This window comes from Danio rerio, chromosome 21, assembly GCF_052040795.2.
Source record: "Danio rerio strain M-AB ecotype USA chromosome 21, GRCz13ab, whole genome shotgun sequence".
In the NCBI taxonomy this organism is placed as follows: Eukaryota; Metazoa; Chordata; class Actinopteri; order Cypriniformes; family Danionidae; genus Danio; species Danio rerio.
The window spans coordinates 23,284,337-23,299,661 of record NC_141041.1 but is presented as its reverse complement, the minus strand read 5'-3'; the positions used below and the strand labels follow the sequence as shown (position 1 = coordinate 23,299,661).

The 15,325-nt window shown below is 36.9% G+C and overlaps 2 protein-coding genes across 12 annotated transcripts in view; one reads left to right on the top strand and one right to left on the bottom strand.

Annotated features, from left to right (window-relative positions):
* LOC147838831 (odorant receptor 131-2-like) overlaps nucleotides 1-15,325 on the top strand; it is a 1,093,102-nt gene that overhangs the window by 731,392 nt on the left and 346,385 nt on the right. The gene's annotated exons all lie outside the window — the stretch shown is intronic.
* gria4b (glutamate receptor, ionotropic, AMPA 4b) overlaps nucleotides 1-15,325 on the bottom strand; it is a 201,234-nt gene that overhangs the window by 160,704 nt on the left and 25,205 nt on the right. For 6 of the 10 annotated variants that reach the window (XR_015519488.1, XR_015519489.1, NM_212752.2 and 3 more), the window contains 1 exon segment: nucleotides 14,152-14,310. Coding sequence is in view for 4 of the 10 variants with exons in the window: in NM_212752.2 (NP_997917.2) it covers nucleotides 14,152-14,310 (159 nt within the window). In the remaining 6 variants the exon portion in view is untranslated. 10 annotated transcript variants of the gene reach the window in all.

Below are 15,325 nucleotides of genomic sequence, written 5' to 3'. Positions count from 1 at the left end.
TCCAGTGTAATAATCAAGGAACTCTGCTGCCATACCATGGTAGCAAGAGGTGCAAGTATATTACGCAGTGCCTGAAAATAGTTCTGAATCATCTCTCAGAAATGTCTCCATGGTTGCAAGAATTTCAGGCACTGTGCAATTTCACTGCACCTTTAACTCTTGGGAGATGTTTAATTAGCTTATTTTCAAAACGAAAAAAAAAAGTGTAGTGTTGCTTTATAACCTGATCACAACTGTAGATGAATCAAAAATTTCATATCTATAAGCAATTACTTTCAGTAAAAAGATAGAGAAACGATTGTCAGTCATGACAGAAATGAAATGATTGTTTATTTTTAAATGATGTGGGTGCACATCTCACCTTGGAAATAAGCATGTGCTAGATAAGTGTGTGCCGATCAGAGGCGCACAGGAAAGAATGAGAATTTTTATCTACTTTTTAGGATTAAGGATCGCTAAATAATTTTTAGTCAGTCAGCCAACAGAGGCAATTTTCCATTTACAGGGTTTCTGCAGGTTTCATAAAGCTAAATCTAAGACTTTTTAAGACCCTTTCAAGACTATTATGAATGAGATTGTAGACTTCAGTGGGGCTAAACACTAATGATTTTTTTGTAATGGCCTAGTTGATCTAATAGCAAAAAAAACAAATGTAGTTATTTCTTATTTTTTAACCACATTTTAATGTGTCAAAAAAAAAAAAAACTCTAGTTGTATAGACTTTTTTTTTTAATTTATAAAACCTTAAGTTTCATGCCTATTTATAATTATTATATGCTCTCACGCTTACTTCTGTAAATAGTTTTTTGTGTAAATGAAAGATCATGTGAAGGGATATGTTGCTGTTATTATTGTGAGGAATTGTGGAATTGTGGAATTGTTTTTAGTTTCATTTTCCTGATTAGGGACTTTAATTAAAAGAATTTGCTGTAAAATGTCTTACAGCTGTTGTGAAATAAACACCTTTTTGCAATAAAAAATTACTATTTAGATGGATTGTTGGTGATTGGATGGGTGTTGGGGTGATTGGGTAACTTTGACGACTTTTAAAATGAAGACATGTTTAAAATGATTTAAGACCTACAACAAAATAATCCTTTGAATTTAAGTTTTAGAAATTTAAGACATTAAGACTTTTAAAGACCCAGCGGATACCCTGATTTAACTTTTAAATGGCACCGTGCATTTCTGTAGTGCACACTCAACATTTGCATGTCAGAGCTACTTGGCTGGAAGTTATGTTATGTTTCAGTTGTATGATAACTAAAATACTAAACTAAAATAAAAAAAATTTTTTACTAAAAACAAAATAACCAACCATGACTGAAAATTATGTAGAGACTATTTGTAGGTTATTTTTTTATTTAAGCCACCAACAAAATACTTTCAAATGTTATAGCAAGAGTCCAAAACACAATTCTGATGTGGGTCATATAAAAGCCTATGTAAACTGACAATCCAATAAAAATAATACATAGAATAGATAGAATTTACTTGGAATCGGTAATAATGGCCTGCAGTGTAAACAAGGCTTTAGTTGTGGTCTGGAGCCGGCTCTTAATATTAAACCCTGTTAATACTATACCAATAGCATAAATACAATACAATATTCTGAGCATTGTCCATCCAAAAGCTTACATAATGGTAACCAAAGATTGCCAAGGTTTTAGCAGAAGGGACTTGGGAATACAACAAGAGTAATGTTTTTTTTTGTGGTCCAGGAGAAAACATTTCCCTCACGAGTTAACCTTGACCCTTCCCAACATCCACAACCATGTGCAAGCGGTCCATGCATCTGTGTTTCCCCTGTAGCGACGGTCTGATCCGCTGGCTTAAAAAATATATATAAAAGGAGGCTGACAAAGCACTGGATCTGCCAGAGGAGAATTGACGGACAAGTAGCCCTTCGCCAGCATCAAGCCATTCCTGCCTGTCTGCCATCCTTGTGTGTGGGTCTAAGGTGATCCATCATTCCAGCTCGGAGGACGCAGGAAGATGCCATAGGTAAGAATCCCACAGGGAGATAAAGCCACTTTGAAAGAGGTTCAGAGGGTTTCCAATCTATCGGCTCTACCTGGCCTCGATGGAGACAGCTGCTCAGTGAAGCGAACACTTTGAGGTTTATACAAAGGCTCTAATCTTCGGAGATATTGGCGCAGTGCGAAGATAGATGCAGGAGAGAGCATTGAAAAAATACATGGAGACTACCTGGCCTCGGCAAATGCACTTGGTAAAGGATAACTCCACAAATGCTTCGGGGGACAACCAAGCATTTTTTTATCATGGGGAAAATTGAATTTTGATGAAAAAAACACTGTTGTGTGAGATCCAAATACAAGACAAATGGATCAATATTGGTAAGACTGTGAAGGTACACTGTTCAATTATTTCCGTGTCAATGCTGAGAAGCACCTATCTGAAAACTAAACTTACCCTAAGCTCCTTCATCACTGATAAATAATAAAGTATAGCATTTAAAAATATTAATATTATTACAACAAAAAAAAATACTTAAATTATATCTTAAGTTTTAGAAAAATTACAAGTTCACTGTGCTTTTTTCTGTTTTATTATTGTGTTTTGTATTTTATTATATTTCTGTTATATATATACACACACACAAACAGGCACACACACACCGGGCACTTTATTAGGTACACCTGTCCAACTGTTTGTAACAAGTTTCTAATCAGCCAATCACATAGCAGCAACTTAATGCATTTGGTCAATGCGATCTGCTGGAGTTCAAACCAAGTATCAGAATGGGGAAGAAAGGTGATTTAAGTGACTTTGAACTTAACATGGCTGTTAGTGCCAGACAGGCTGGTCTGAGAATTTCAGAAACTGCTGATCTATTGGGACTTTTACGCACAATCATCTCTAGGGTTTTCAGAGAACGGTCTGAAAAAGAGAAAACATCCAGTGAGTGGCAATTCTGTGGGAACAAGTGCCTTGTAGATGCCAGAGGAGACTGGTTAGAGCTGATAGAATGTAATGTAGTGTAATGTGTATTTGTATAGTGCATTTTATTGTGTATGGCCATACACCCAAAGCACTTCACAATCATGAGAGGGGTCTCTCCACACCACCACTATTGTGCAGCATTTACTTGAATGTTGTGACGGCAGCTAAAGGACAACAGCGCCAGGGTACTCACCACACACTAGCTATTGGTGGAGTGAAGAGACAGCGATAGAGCCAATTCGTTGGATGGGGATGATTGGAAGGTCATCATCATAAGGGATGATTGAGGGACTTTGGCCAGGACACCGGGGTTACACCCCTACTCTTTACAAGAAATGCTATGGGATTTTTAGTGACCACAGAGAGTCAGGACCTTGGTTTAACGTCTCATCTAAAAGATGGTGCCCCTTCACTTTTACAGGGGCATTAGAACTCACACAGACCACAGGTTGAGCGCCCCTCATGGCCTCTCTAAAACCGCTTCCAACAGCAACCTAGTTTTCCCATGTGGTCTCCCATCCAGGTACTGACCAGGCTCAGCCCTCCTTGGCTTCAGTGAGGGGCAACAGTAACTCAAATAACCACTCGTTACAACAGAGGTACTGTATGCAAGAGAATTTCTGAACACACAACACGTCAAACCTTGATGCAGATGGGCTACAGCAACAGAAGACCATACCAGTTGCCACTCCTGACAGCTAAGAACATAAAACGGAGGCTACAATTCGCAGGCTCACCAAAATTGAACAATAGTAAACTGGAAAATCATTGCCTGGTCTGATGAGTCTCGATTTCTGCTGGGACATTCAGATAGTAAGGTCAGAACTGGCATCAACAACATGAAAGCATGGATCCATCCTGCCTTATATCAATGGTTCAGGCTGGTGCTGGTGGTGGTGTAATGTTGTGGGGGATATTTTCTTGGCACACTTTGGGCCCATTAGTAATAGTTGTATATAATAATGCAATATAATAATGCAATATAAAAATGTACATAAAAATTTGTTACAAGTTTACACATTTATAAATACATATATTAAAAGAATTTTAGTCTGTAAGACTGAATTACTGTTCATCACCTTATTTTCCCCTTGATGTTCAGTAGTTTCATTAACTACATTAATTAATTCATTAATCGTATAATATAAATATTTAAAATAAATAGTTCAAAAGCTTTTGCACCATTAAATAGCTTCACTACAGTTATCATTTACCCTAGTGCTGTGTTCTGTTTTGAATCCTTGTGTGCTCTTTGCACTGTCTGGCCATATTAATGTCTTGTTCGAGAAAATCCTGCACTGCTACACACCCCTCCTCTTCCTTTCATACATTCCCAAAAGCCCAAACAGTCACCTCTGTCCCTTCATTATTTACAAATGCTCACCCAGAACTCATTCAGATGGATGCCGAAACCCACTGAAGCTGGAGGATCGAACATAACCCAAAAATACTCCTCAGGATCCTCAGAGAGCCGGCCGCCCGAGACTTTCAATCACGAGGTGAATCCCGACCACTTAAAGGGTGTCCAGAGCCCTGCCTCCAGGGGCGAAAAGAGGAAACGGCTCAACAGAGTGAGACTACCATGCATTTGGTAAAACATGTCGGCACATTGCAGACTTTTGATGATGGTGAATAATAATGAAAATAGGAAGATTAAAAACATGTTGTGAATTTACAGTAACCAAGTATATGTAACTTTTGACTGTGTGGACTTGCTGATGTTTGAAACAGTGTTTTGAGCTGAACTCATTTGAATTGTTTGTAAATGTTAAATATTAGTTGTTATCCTGATATGAAAACACTGGAAATGAGCAGTTTCACTAACTGAATCCTAACCGATAAACTCTAGCTTTGAGTCCAGCTTTAGCCTATTCCATGGGAAAATAATCTTGACCAGTGTCTCAGAGGAAGCCCTGAGGAGGCCTGATCAAGCCCTGGAAAAGACAATGGAGCTAGCTTTAGCACACACTAGTATGTTAGCATTTGCCTGATATTAAAAACATGGCTACTGATGGAAATAGGAGTGTGTACTGCTTTGCGGCTGGAAGGACATTTGCTGTGTAAAACGTGTGCTGGATAAGTTGGCAGTTTATTTCACTGTGGCGACCCCTAATTAATAATAAGACTAAGCCAAAAAAAAAAAAATGAATGAAAGAATGAACATTGTTAGTTATTGTGAGTAAAAGTTAATTCTTGTATTTTTTACTGATGACAGTTATTCACAATATTTTTTTTTTCATGTTTTAAATCCAAACCCTCTTACTTAGATCACATTTCGACTGCCATCTATTGCAATCTGGTCTCAGGGGCGATAGAGCCTTTGCCGTTGTGGGTCCGAAACTATGTAATAAGTTACCATTAAAAATCTGAATAGCACCCACTTTATCTATTTTTAAATCGACGTTGAAGACTTAAAAAAAATCTTTTTGCGAGTTCATGTAATATACCCTAATGACAGAGCCAGGCAATCCTAAATTGCTTCTTTCTTAGAAACTTTTACTGTTTTTACTATTGTTTTGTATTGTTGTTTTTATTGTATTTCATTGCTGTTTTTTACCAGCTACTGCTATTGTACAGCACCTTGATCGACCAAAGGCTGTAATTAAGTGTACTTTAGAAATAAACTTTGATTTGAGGCATCCAGAACAACTGAAATTTTATTAATTTATTATTAAATACATTCAATTTAAAATTACATTAAAACATTAATTTTATGCTTCACTTCAGGATTATTTACTCAAAAGAAAAAAGTATAACAAAAACAACAAAGAAACTGTTCTAAAAAATGTAAGTAAATAAATAAATAAAAATAAAGAATAGAAAAGTCCACACCTCAACTATAAAAATGAATGCGAAGTATATCTGATATATTTTATTAACCACTATGCTTGTTTTGTTGTATTTTCTGTACAGCACTTTGACTCGTAAAGTATATAGAACAAAATCAGCGTCAAAAGTATTGACATAAAAAGCTTGTTGAATTGCACTAACTAAAAAGTATTACAATGAATTAACAACTGCTTGCATTGTTGTGACTTGAATTGCCAATGTTTGTAATTTTAGGTCCTGAAATTTAACACAGCTGTTTATTTAAGCTGTGAATATTTTAAGTCAAAACACGATCTCATACTTCATATTCAACTTCCAGATTTCACTTCCAAAATATTCAGTTCTGTCAAAAAACACGAAGTATAATATTCAAAAGGCAATTTTCAGCAAATTTTATTTTTAGTTTAAAAATTTGCTTCCATAAATTCAGTGGCTCAAATTCGGCTGTTAAAATTCAACATTACATCCGGGAACTGCAGGAAAAGCAATTGATTGCAGATAGCAGATTCGATAGTTTGCAAATTGCTTTTTACCAGCAGGTGGAGATAGAACAATTAAAGATTTTTAAACCAGTAAATAGGTGAGGAAAAAAAGATAATAAAGGCAAAAAAGTAGCATTTAATATTAATATCAGTCTTGGACATTATAAGTAGGCTAATAAAAGGATTATGAGTAGGCCAGTGTGTAAACAATGTTTTGGGCATTAACATTAATCCTAATGTAATACAAGCCAGCTTGTGATCAGATAAACCTCATTCCTCAGATCTCAAGAGGTGATCCAGTGATCTTTCGCCTCCTCATTAAGCGTCTCCCATTGAGGTATCGCAGGTTCATCCCTGCTCGGACTGGTGGAGTTATAAGAGTAATTGTTAATTCATTGTATTATTTTTTTCAGTTAGTGCTATTTTACAAGCTTTTTATTTCAATACGTTTGGCATTGATTTTGTTCCATAAAAGCTCTATAAATAAAGTTTGACTTGACTTGATGATTTTGTTGAATCAATAAAAGCAGTTGAATTTTCTGTTTATTCATCAATCACTATAGGAAAAGGTTTTTTCTTCATTGGTGTTTGGATTATCCATGCAAGAGTGCCCTCTGGCCTTCAAAGTAGATTTACTACTGATCACACAACTGTGCTTCCCTGACAAGATGCGCATGACAATTGCAGCTTTTGATTAATCACAAATGCGATTTGAATATGATTCATCATGCAGCCCCTTTCTTGAGAATCAAAAATGTACTAAAAACAACAGGAGATTTTCCAAGTTTGACACAGCTTCCAATTATTGATGAATCTTTGTCAATACAGTTTTCATTCTGTCACTAAAAGGAGAACTTGAGCTGCCAGTAGGAAGCATGACTCTGTCAAACAACTCGAGATCACTGGAGATTTTCAGCGCCTCTTCACTCTCACTGCAGATGGCTTGCAGGAAACAACTATTGATTCAGGAACTACAGTGAGACTTATGCAAACATCAGACCCACACATTAATGAGCAAGTTGGAGGAAACACAGACTGAGAGTTGCCATGTTAAAATACTCGATCCGTGGGACAGAAAGATAGAGACGGAGGGAGGGACAGAGATATGGATTCTGTTCACAGAGGGATCCAATCTGGAGAAACAGTCCCCATAAGCCCCTGGCTATTTTCGTCACCGCTTGGCTCGTGTGGTTATCTTCCTATTTTTTCTTTTCTTTTTGGGTAGCCAAACCCCTTGGAAGAGAAAGCCGTCTGGGAGAACGATGGGGACAGAGGGATGTCGTGGCTTTAAACACACACATGGACACAGCCCTATCTGTTTGGCACATAATCCTCTCTGTTGACAGTCCAAACAAAGCAAAGAGACTCTCGCGGTCTTCATGGGGGCCTGATTGAAAGCTTCATACATTTTAAAACTAGATGGAGGAGAACAAAGGCACTGCAGAATACTTTCATTTGCACACCGTTTCCATACAGTTTTATAGCTCCTCTACAGCTTCCCTCTAACAATCTGTTCAGAGAATTGAGCTATAAATGAAAGAGCACCATAATAAAAGGGCTGTACACAGGATTTTAGGTGTATTTTGTTGTCTCTGAGCCACTAGTGGTGCCAAATGGTACTGCAAATATGATAATTACATGCTCTGGAAAAAGGGCAAATCAAGGATACATGGGCTGCCAAAGGGTCAGTAAAACATGAGCCGATGGTTGGGGGGAAAACAAACAAACAAAAAACAGGTAAAATCATCTCAAACTCATGGCATAACTAGAGTGAAGTTGTTTGTGGTGGTGGTGGAGCAGATTTTAACAGCAGTCAATGTTAATAAAATCATCAATCTGCAAAGATTAAAAAGTCTAGGAAGTCACATGCATGTAAAAAATCTAAATCGCATAAGTCATATTACAGTCACTTAGTAAGTTAAAATCTGCAGTTCATTCCTTCCTTTGACTCAGTCATCTATAATAATTCTATTTTTAAGTATGAAACGAAGAACTTGTTATAATTTTAAATTTAAATGACATCTTGTTTATAACTATAAACAGTGCTTCCCACAGGTTTAAAATATACTTGCGGTGTTTGCCGAACTGAAACATCATTCACTCATACATGACATAAATAACTAACTATATATGACAAACAAAACTAATTTAATTTTTAACAATAATTTTATTAATTATGACACGGTTTCTTTTCAATAGATTAAAGTAAAAGACTGTTGAAATAAAAACGAAATCCACTATTTCTCTTACTTTTATGCTATTCAGGAGCCATGTGCACCCATTGACAGGTAAAATCTGCTTCTCTTTCAAGTTTAAATCAAACTTGAATGCCAAAGAATTTTAGATATGTATATAAAAAATTAATAAAATGATAAGCAATTGAGAAATAAATGACAGAAAAGGGAAAAAAATGGACAATATTTCTAAAATATCATTAATTATAAGATTAAAACATGTAGATTATTTATTTTAATAGAGCAAATGCTTTGATTAATGATTACTAATGGTGAACATATATTTACTTTTTCTCTCTGTCTTGCAGCTGTGCTATAACAGAAAAAAGTGTTTCTAATTATACTTGTAAATGGGAAAATGGAAAAATATAATACAGCACATTTTAGCTATTTAAAATACTATGAATGTTTTATATTTTTATTTTTTTTAATGTTTTATATATCTATTTTTAACTGTCCAAACTGGGAAAAAATGTGTTTTTACTCTCATAAGTAAAACATAAACATATTTAAAAAAAAAAAAAGTCTACAGTACGTTAAATATGCATTACAAAACAGTCAGGAAAAAGTGGTTTATGTAAATTCGGACAACGAGTCCATATATATGGACATCATTTTTTTCTAAAAGTACATCATATCAAAAGATGATACATAGGGTTTTATTCTAATTAGGTTCCAATAAGCTCAAATAGCAAAGACAAATAAAAAATGCAAGTAAAAAAAACAGCTTGGACCTTAAAAGGTTAAAAATTAAACTTCCCTGACTTACAGCTATAATTATTTTCAAACCACTTACTGTACTTTTATCTGAATTTTAGGATACTATATAGGAAATTCATGATACTAATTAGAATGAAGATACATATACCAACTCAACTGGTATATTTACAGATAATGTGATTGCCTACCTCTACTAAGTGTACTCATTTCATCACACAGCATCTCAATGTTGTTTGAGTAATTCTGCAAACACCTGAGGGAAAGTCCATATTCAAAATAATATCTAATGTTTATTTTCCTCACAGAAATGTGTCACACATATGCTTTGCAAAACATCAATGTTAAAATTTTTGAAAGCTGTTCCCTAAATCACTTTGGCATATAGAAGAATGCATCTGTAAGTCTTTTTGTTTGTTTGTTTGTTTGTTTTTTGCTGTCGTTGTTATTGTACATGCATATATTTTACAACAAACCCTGATCCAGTGGTATACTGTAATGTTAAATATGATTTATCTGAGATTTCAGCATGGGACCCTATGAAGCCAAAAAAAAAAAAATCTGAACAAAAGTTTACATCACAAATGTTTTCCTTGCTGCCCTGTTTTTAAATAGTTCAAAAGCCCCAATATTGTAGCATCCAGCTGCTGTGCTCATATGATGAGCAGCGTTCGCTCATGTGGCGCTGTGAGTAAATAGGCTGAGTGTGGCTCTGTGGAGAGGGGCATATGCCCATGCGGCGATGCTATCATGCACACTGATACGATAGTAGGAAACAAACTTGTCTCGTCTATGACTGAATTACAGCAAAAGAGGCTTGTATCAGCACTGTACTGCTGAGTTGACATACCCACTGCTGGGAAGCTGAAAACCGGCCCACTTGCTCGGCTGTCCTAGAGGTCACACAAATCCCTACTATGCAAAATTGCCCCTCACCCTCCTCGGAAACACACATTTGTCATTCCCCGCTTAATTTACCAACCGACTGTGTAAAATAACACTGCAGAACTGAAAGGATGGAGGGAAGGAAGCAGGCGGCTGAAGGCAGAAAGATCATTGGAAGCGAATAATCTGTCCTCTACTCATCCTCCCGTAGCAGCGATGGCTCCCCAGCGAGGAATAAAAGCCATCATGTGCAACACACTGCAAACAGAGCTGCAGACAGGCACGGAGGAGAGCTGGAGACGCTGAGGATGTGAGACGCTGGTAGTCTGACTTCTGCACAAGCTGAGCTGCCGCTGCTCTGCAGTGATTTACGCCACGCTCAAAATGGCGAGTGGCAGACCGGGCGATTAATCTGTTTAACTGAAACCGATTGTTCATACACAGTAATAGGACAGGAAATTATCAGGCTGGCTCAAATCACCACAACGACCGCATGAGCATTCAATCTGTTGAGAAGGTTAATCGGGCTATATACTTTTCAGGCAAATTCATTATTACTGGCAGTCTCTATCATTAGGACAGGTCTTGGAGAACACAGCAATCTGAGAGGAGTGCAAGAATGAGTGTGGAGCTGATGGGAAGAATGGCATGCATGACAATGCACATGTAGGAAAACAAATACTGCATGCTTAAAAGAATAGTTCACCCAGAAGTTGAAATTGCTCAAAAGTGAATTCATTTACTCACACTCAAGCATTTCTAAACTTTTATCAATTTCTTTCTGCTGTTGAACACTAAATAATATATTCTAAAGAATGCTGCGGGGGAAAAAAAACTCATTGGTATCCATTAAGCATGGGATGATAACCGTTTTCAAGGTACACCACGGTTTGGAGAAGGCAACGTTTTAAAACCCCCCAATTTTTCTGTTATACTGCTCCTAAGGGATATTTTGTAAAGTTTATTTTAGTTTTTAGAACAACCGTATCTCCAGCAGAAAAGATATCCAAAGATGCTGTTTTAAATGGTAAAGAAATCAGTGTTATTGAAACTTATGAAGACAGCAGAAGTCAATGTTTCATTTGAAAATATTCCAAAATATTATAAATGTTTCTTAAAATAAAATATATTGTGTTCAAGGGGGAAAAAGTATCAATTTAAAAAGAACTAATTTTAGAGCAGTAATTATAATACCGTGTATAAGTGATATTTTTTATCCAAGGTTATCATACCACCAGAATCTTATACCAGCCCATCTATAGCATGAACAAATCATAATATGGATGTGAAGGGCTGCTTCAAAATATTTTCTTTTGTGCTCAACAGTGAAGGGTGAGTGAATGATAAGAACATTTTTATTTTGCGGTGAACGATCCTTTTGATGGGTGAATACTTTCTGAGATCAGTTTTGGTGGTTTAGTAGCGATTTCATATGAATGTATACATTTGTAAATTTTTATATGATGTGATTTTCTTGGTGGTTTGCATTTTAAAGTCAAATTAATTTAATAAAATGTAAATTGAAGAATTTTCATTGGCCAATAAAACTAAAAAAAAGAGAGAGAAATGCATGATATATTGGCATTCATCCCCAAATGAATGCTTATATTTTATGAATGATCACGGTGGCTCAGTTGGAAGCAACCCCAGCTGGGTCAGCTGGCATTTCTGTGTGGAGTTTGTATGTTATTCCTGTGTTCGTGTGGGTTTGCTGCAGTTGCTCTGGTTTCCCCCACAGTCATGTGGTATAGGTGAACTGAATAAGCTAAATTGGCCGTAGTGTATGCGTGTGAATGCAAGAGTGTATGGGTGTTTCCCAGTGTTGGATTGTGGCTGGATGGGCATCCCTTGCGTAAAACATATGCTGGATAAGTTGGCGATTCATTCCGCTGTGGCGACCCCTGATTAATAAAGGGACTAAGCTGAAAAGAAAATGAATGCATTATGGATTATTTTATCTGGCTGGCCCACATCACATGTGTGCTGCAGGGCAGGCCATGAGGGTTTTGATTGGCGCCTTAGATGATGCAGCATTTTGCATGCAGCAGATGTATGCTTTAAAAAAGGTAATACAATATTATTAGCAGGCAATTTGTAAATGATTCTAGGAAAATAAAACATTTCCTTCATTTCAGCATTAAGGATTTAAAAATAATTATTACAATACAACTGTTGTTATCAGTCCCAAAACTGTCCATGTTTGTTCTAATGAAATTTATTTATGCTATTTAAGGTTCAAAAATAAAAGTTGAAAATGTATAAAATGAAAAATTATTTTTTTATTATTAAAAAAGCAAATTCATTCCTTTTCCTTTGGCTTAGTCCCTTATTTGTGGCAAAAAAACCCGCCAACAATTCCAGCCTATTTTTTATGCATTGAATCCCCTTCCAGCCGCAACACAGTACTGGGAAACACTTATACACTCTCACATTTACACATGCACTTATACACTATGGCCAGTTTAGTTAATGTCTTTGAACTGTGGGAGATACTGGAGCAACCCATGCAAACATAGGGAGAACATAAAAACTCCACAGAGAAATGCCAACTGGTCCAGCCAGGACTCAAACCAGTGACCTTCTTGCTGTTAGTTGACAGTGCTAACAATTGAGCCACAATGCTGCCCCCCAAAAAGTGAATTATACTCCATAAATCCATTCTGTTAGAATGTCATATTGCAAAACATTTTCTTCCATCAGTATTGTTGTACTCTGCAGGGAATATTATGAGAAGGTTCATTCTATATAAATTTGAGACATGCTAGCAATAGCACTAGCTTTAAGACCATAATATCCCACCTTTGGTCCAAATGCAATGATTGGACAAACGTTTTATAGTCCTGAGCCCGCCACATAAGATTGAAAGCAATTTAAGTGTGTGTACCTGCTTCAATCAGTTGTACTGTACAATACATAGTGTTAAATGTAACAGGAAATTCAAAATCCTTCCAGTTTGATTGGATTGGGTTTATGGTGCTGTCTCTGCAGAAAGTTAAAGAAATACAATTCTTGTGCTGCATTTTTTTAACCTTGCTTTCCACAAAGCGCAGCTGCCTGGGAAGCACAGCTCCTCCTATCACTTCATATCACAGCACAGCAGATAACAAGAAAATAAGGAACACTGTATTCAGTGGTTAGAACTCAGTATTGAACATTACGTGACAGAAATAGCAAGTGAATTGAGCACAAGCAGAAAGAACCAGTCCAGGCACACCCACAGTTGATCTGCACTATTACCCCCTGAACTTATGGTAAAATCCACTGAGCATGACGGGAAATGCCAAAAAAAAAATGTTAGGAAAGTATGGCGCACTCTTAAAGTGACATCAGCATATGAAGCCGACTTCATTCTGGCCCACAATCCCTCAACATGAGACTACACAGAAGGGGTTCATGGACAAACTATGGCAGACATTGACTGTATTACCACAAGATTCAAATACAAACACAGACACAAATTTCTGCAATGCCAGCACATATGTCAACAGATTGCACACAAATACATTCAAACATTCACACACATGAACACACAGTGAGAAAGCCCAGCTCAGGGCATTGGGGGAAGGGTGCTCACATGAATATATCGTACACTTGGTGCACTACATGCACTTAGCCTGTATTTGTGCCAGTTGAGAGCCGGAGGACAGATTTCACAAAGAGACACCAGTGCTGACTGGACGGGGGCCAGGCATTCCCTTAACTATGGCTACAGTTCAGTTCACAAAGCAGGTATAATATATATATTTATTCTGTTAGCTTCACGTCACTGTGAAGTCAAAAAGAATGGTGATTTACCACGTGTGTACACAATATTTATTACAATAACAATTCAAAAAAGATCAGAACTTCTGTTTTATGCTTCAGATTGTTTACTCTTCTTAATCTAATGTCAATATGTTCATAATAAGTGATCCAATATTGATTCTGATCAACTCTAGATCCATCAACAAAGGCGATACTACCTGCTATCCTCTAAAGCTCTATTGCCATGGCAATAAACAGCATTATTGTACATGTAAACAGCTTCAAATTGAACTCACAGGCATTGGTCACGGCGAAGCTGTTGGCCGTCTCAATGTTGTCCACATGGGGTACCAAGTTAAAAGGGGCTTCGGATGCATTAGGGCTTGTGTTGTGAAGAAAAATGGCCAACCGAAAGGCCGTGTACTCCTGATCTGTGTTCCTGATGAACAGGCCGCCTGCAGGAAAGATGGAGAGTCATAGCAAGAAGGAAAGAGAAACAGGAGAGAGGGAGATGTGAATGAAAGACAGAAAAATAACACATTGCACCAAATGTCAAATGGGAAACTGCCTATTTAAATAAGGAGAAAAGGAAATGTTTGGGTACAAAAGTACACATGGTTCAAGGATATTGAAATTCAAATAACATGCCAGATGATGAGATGAGTCAAGTGCACACTCTGAGCGTTCACAGGCGAATAACCCCATTATGCACACATGTGACATCTCTCTGGAATATTACAACATATTATGCACTACACAAATGTGTAATATTTTAAATGGAACGTAAAAAACATAGTAAAGTAACCTTTACAGTAGGTCAACCCTACCATATACAGTGAAAATGCATGTGTACTGTAACAGTCCATGAATATGCTTTCTAGAGTTAAATGCTGCAAAGATATTCTTATAGCCTTGGTAAATTTTTGGGGTCGACAAAAAGTTTAAATTCCCAGTAAAAACGCTTATCATACTCACCAATAAAATGCATGTCGATCTAATTAAAAGTATTCTAAAATTAACCCTTCAAATGCTAATCAATAATGTAAATATGTCACGTTTCATCATTGATTGGCGTAACTTATGTGCGTCGCGCATGGAGAGACTCTGTTAAGTGACGTCACTTTTAATCCAAAAACGCTTTTTTATAGCTAAAGAAACCATTTTAATAATCAATCTGTGGTAGGAAACCATGAGGAAGCAAACTGTTGACGGCCTATCACACGACCTGAGTTATCCAAAGCAAGAGAGAACTTTACATTAAATGATCCCAGAGGCTCATAAACGCAGGTTGATGTGTCAGGTGCTTTGGCAGAGACCAGTGTTGTAAATTGAGAGGTGTTTCCCAAGCGCTTAACTTACCTTTAACGGTAACATATAGAGATGTTAGAAACTAAACGCGTATTTCAGTGTTTTTGCTTGTGTTGAGCGCAAAAGCTACACCCCAGATAGCACAGGTACGTCGCGGAGACG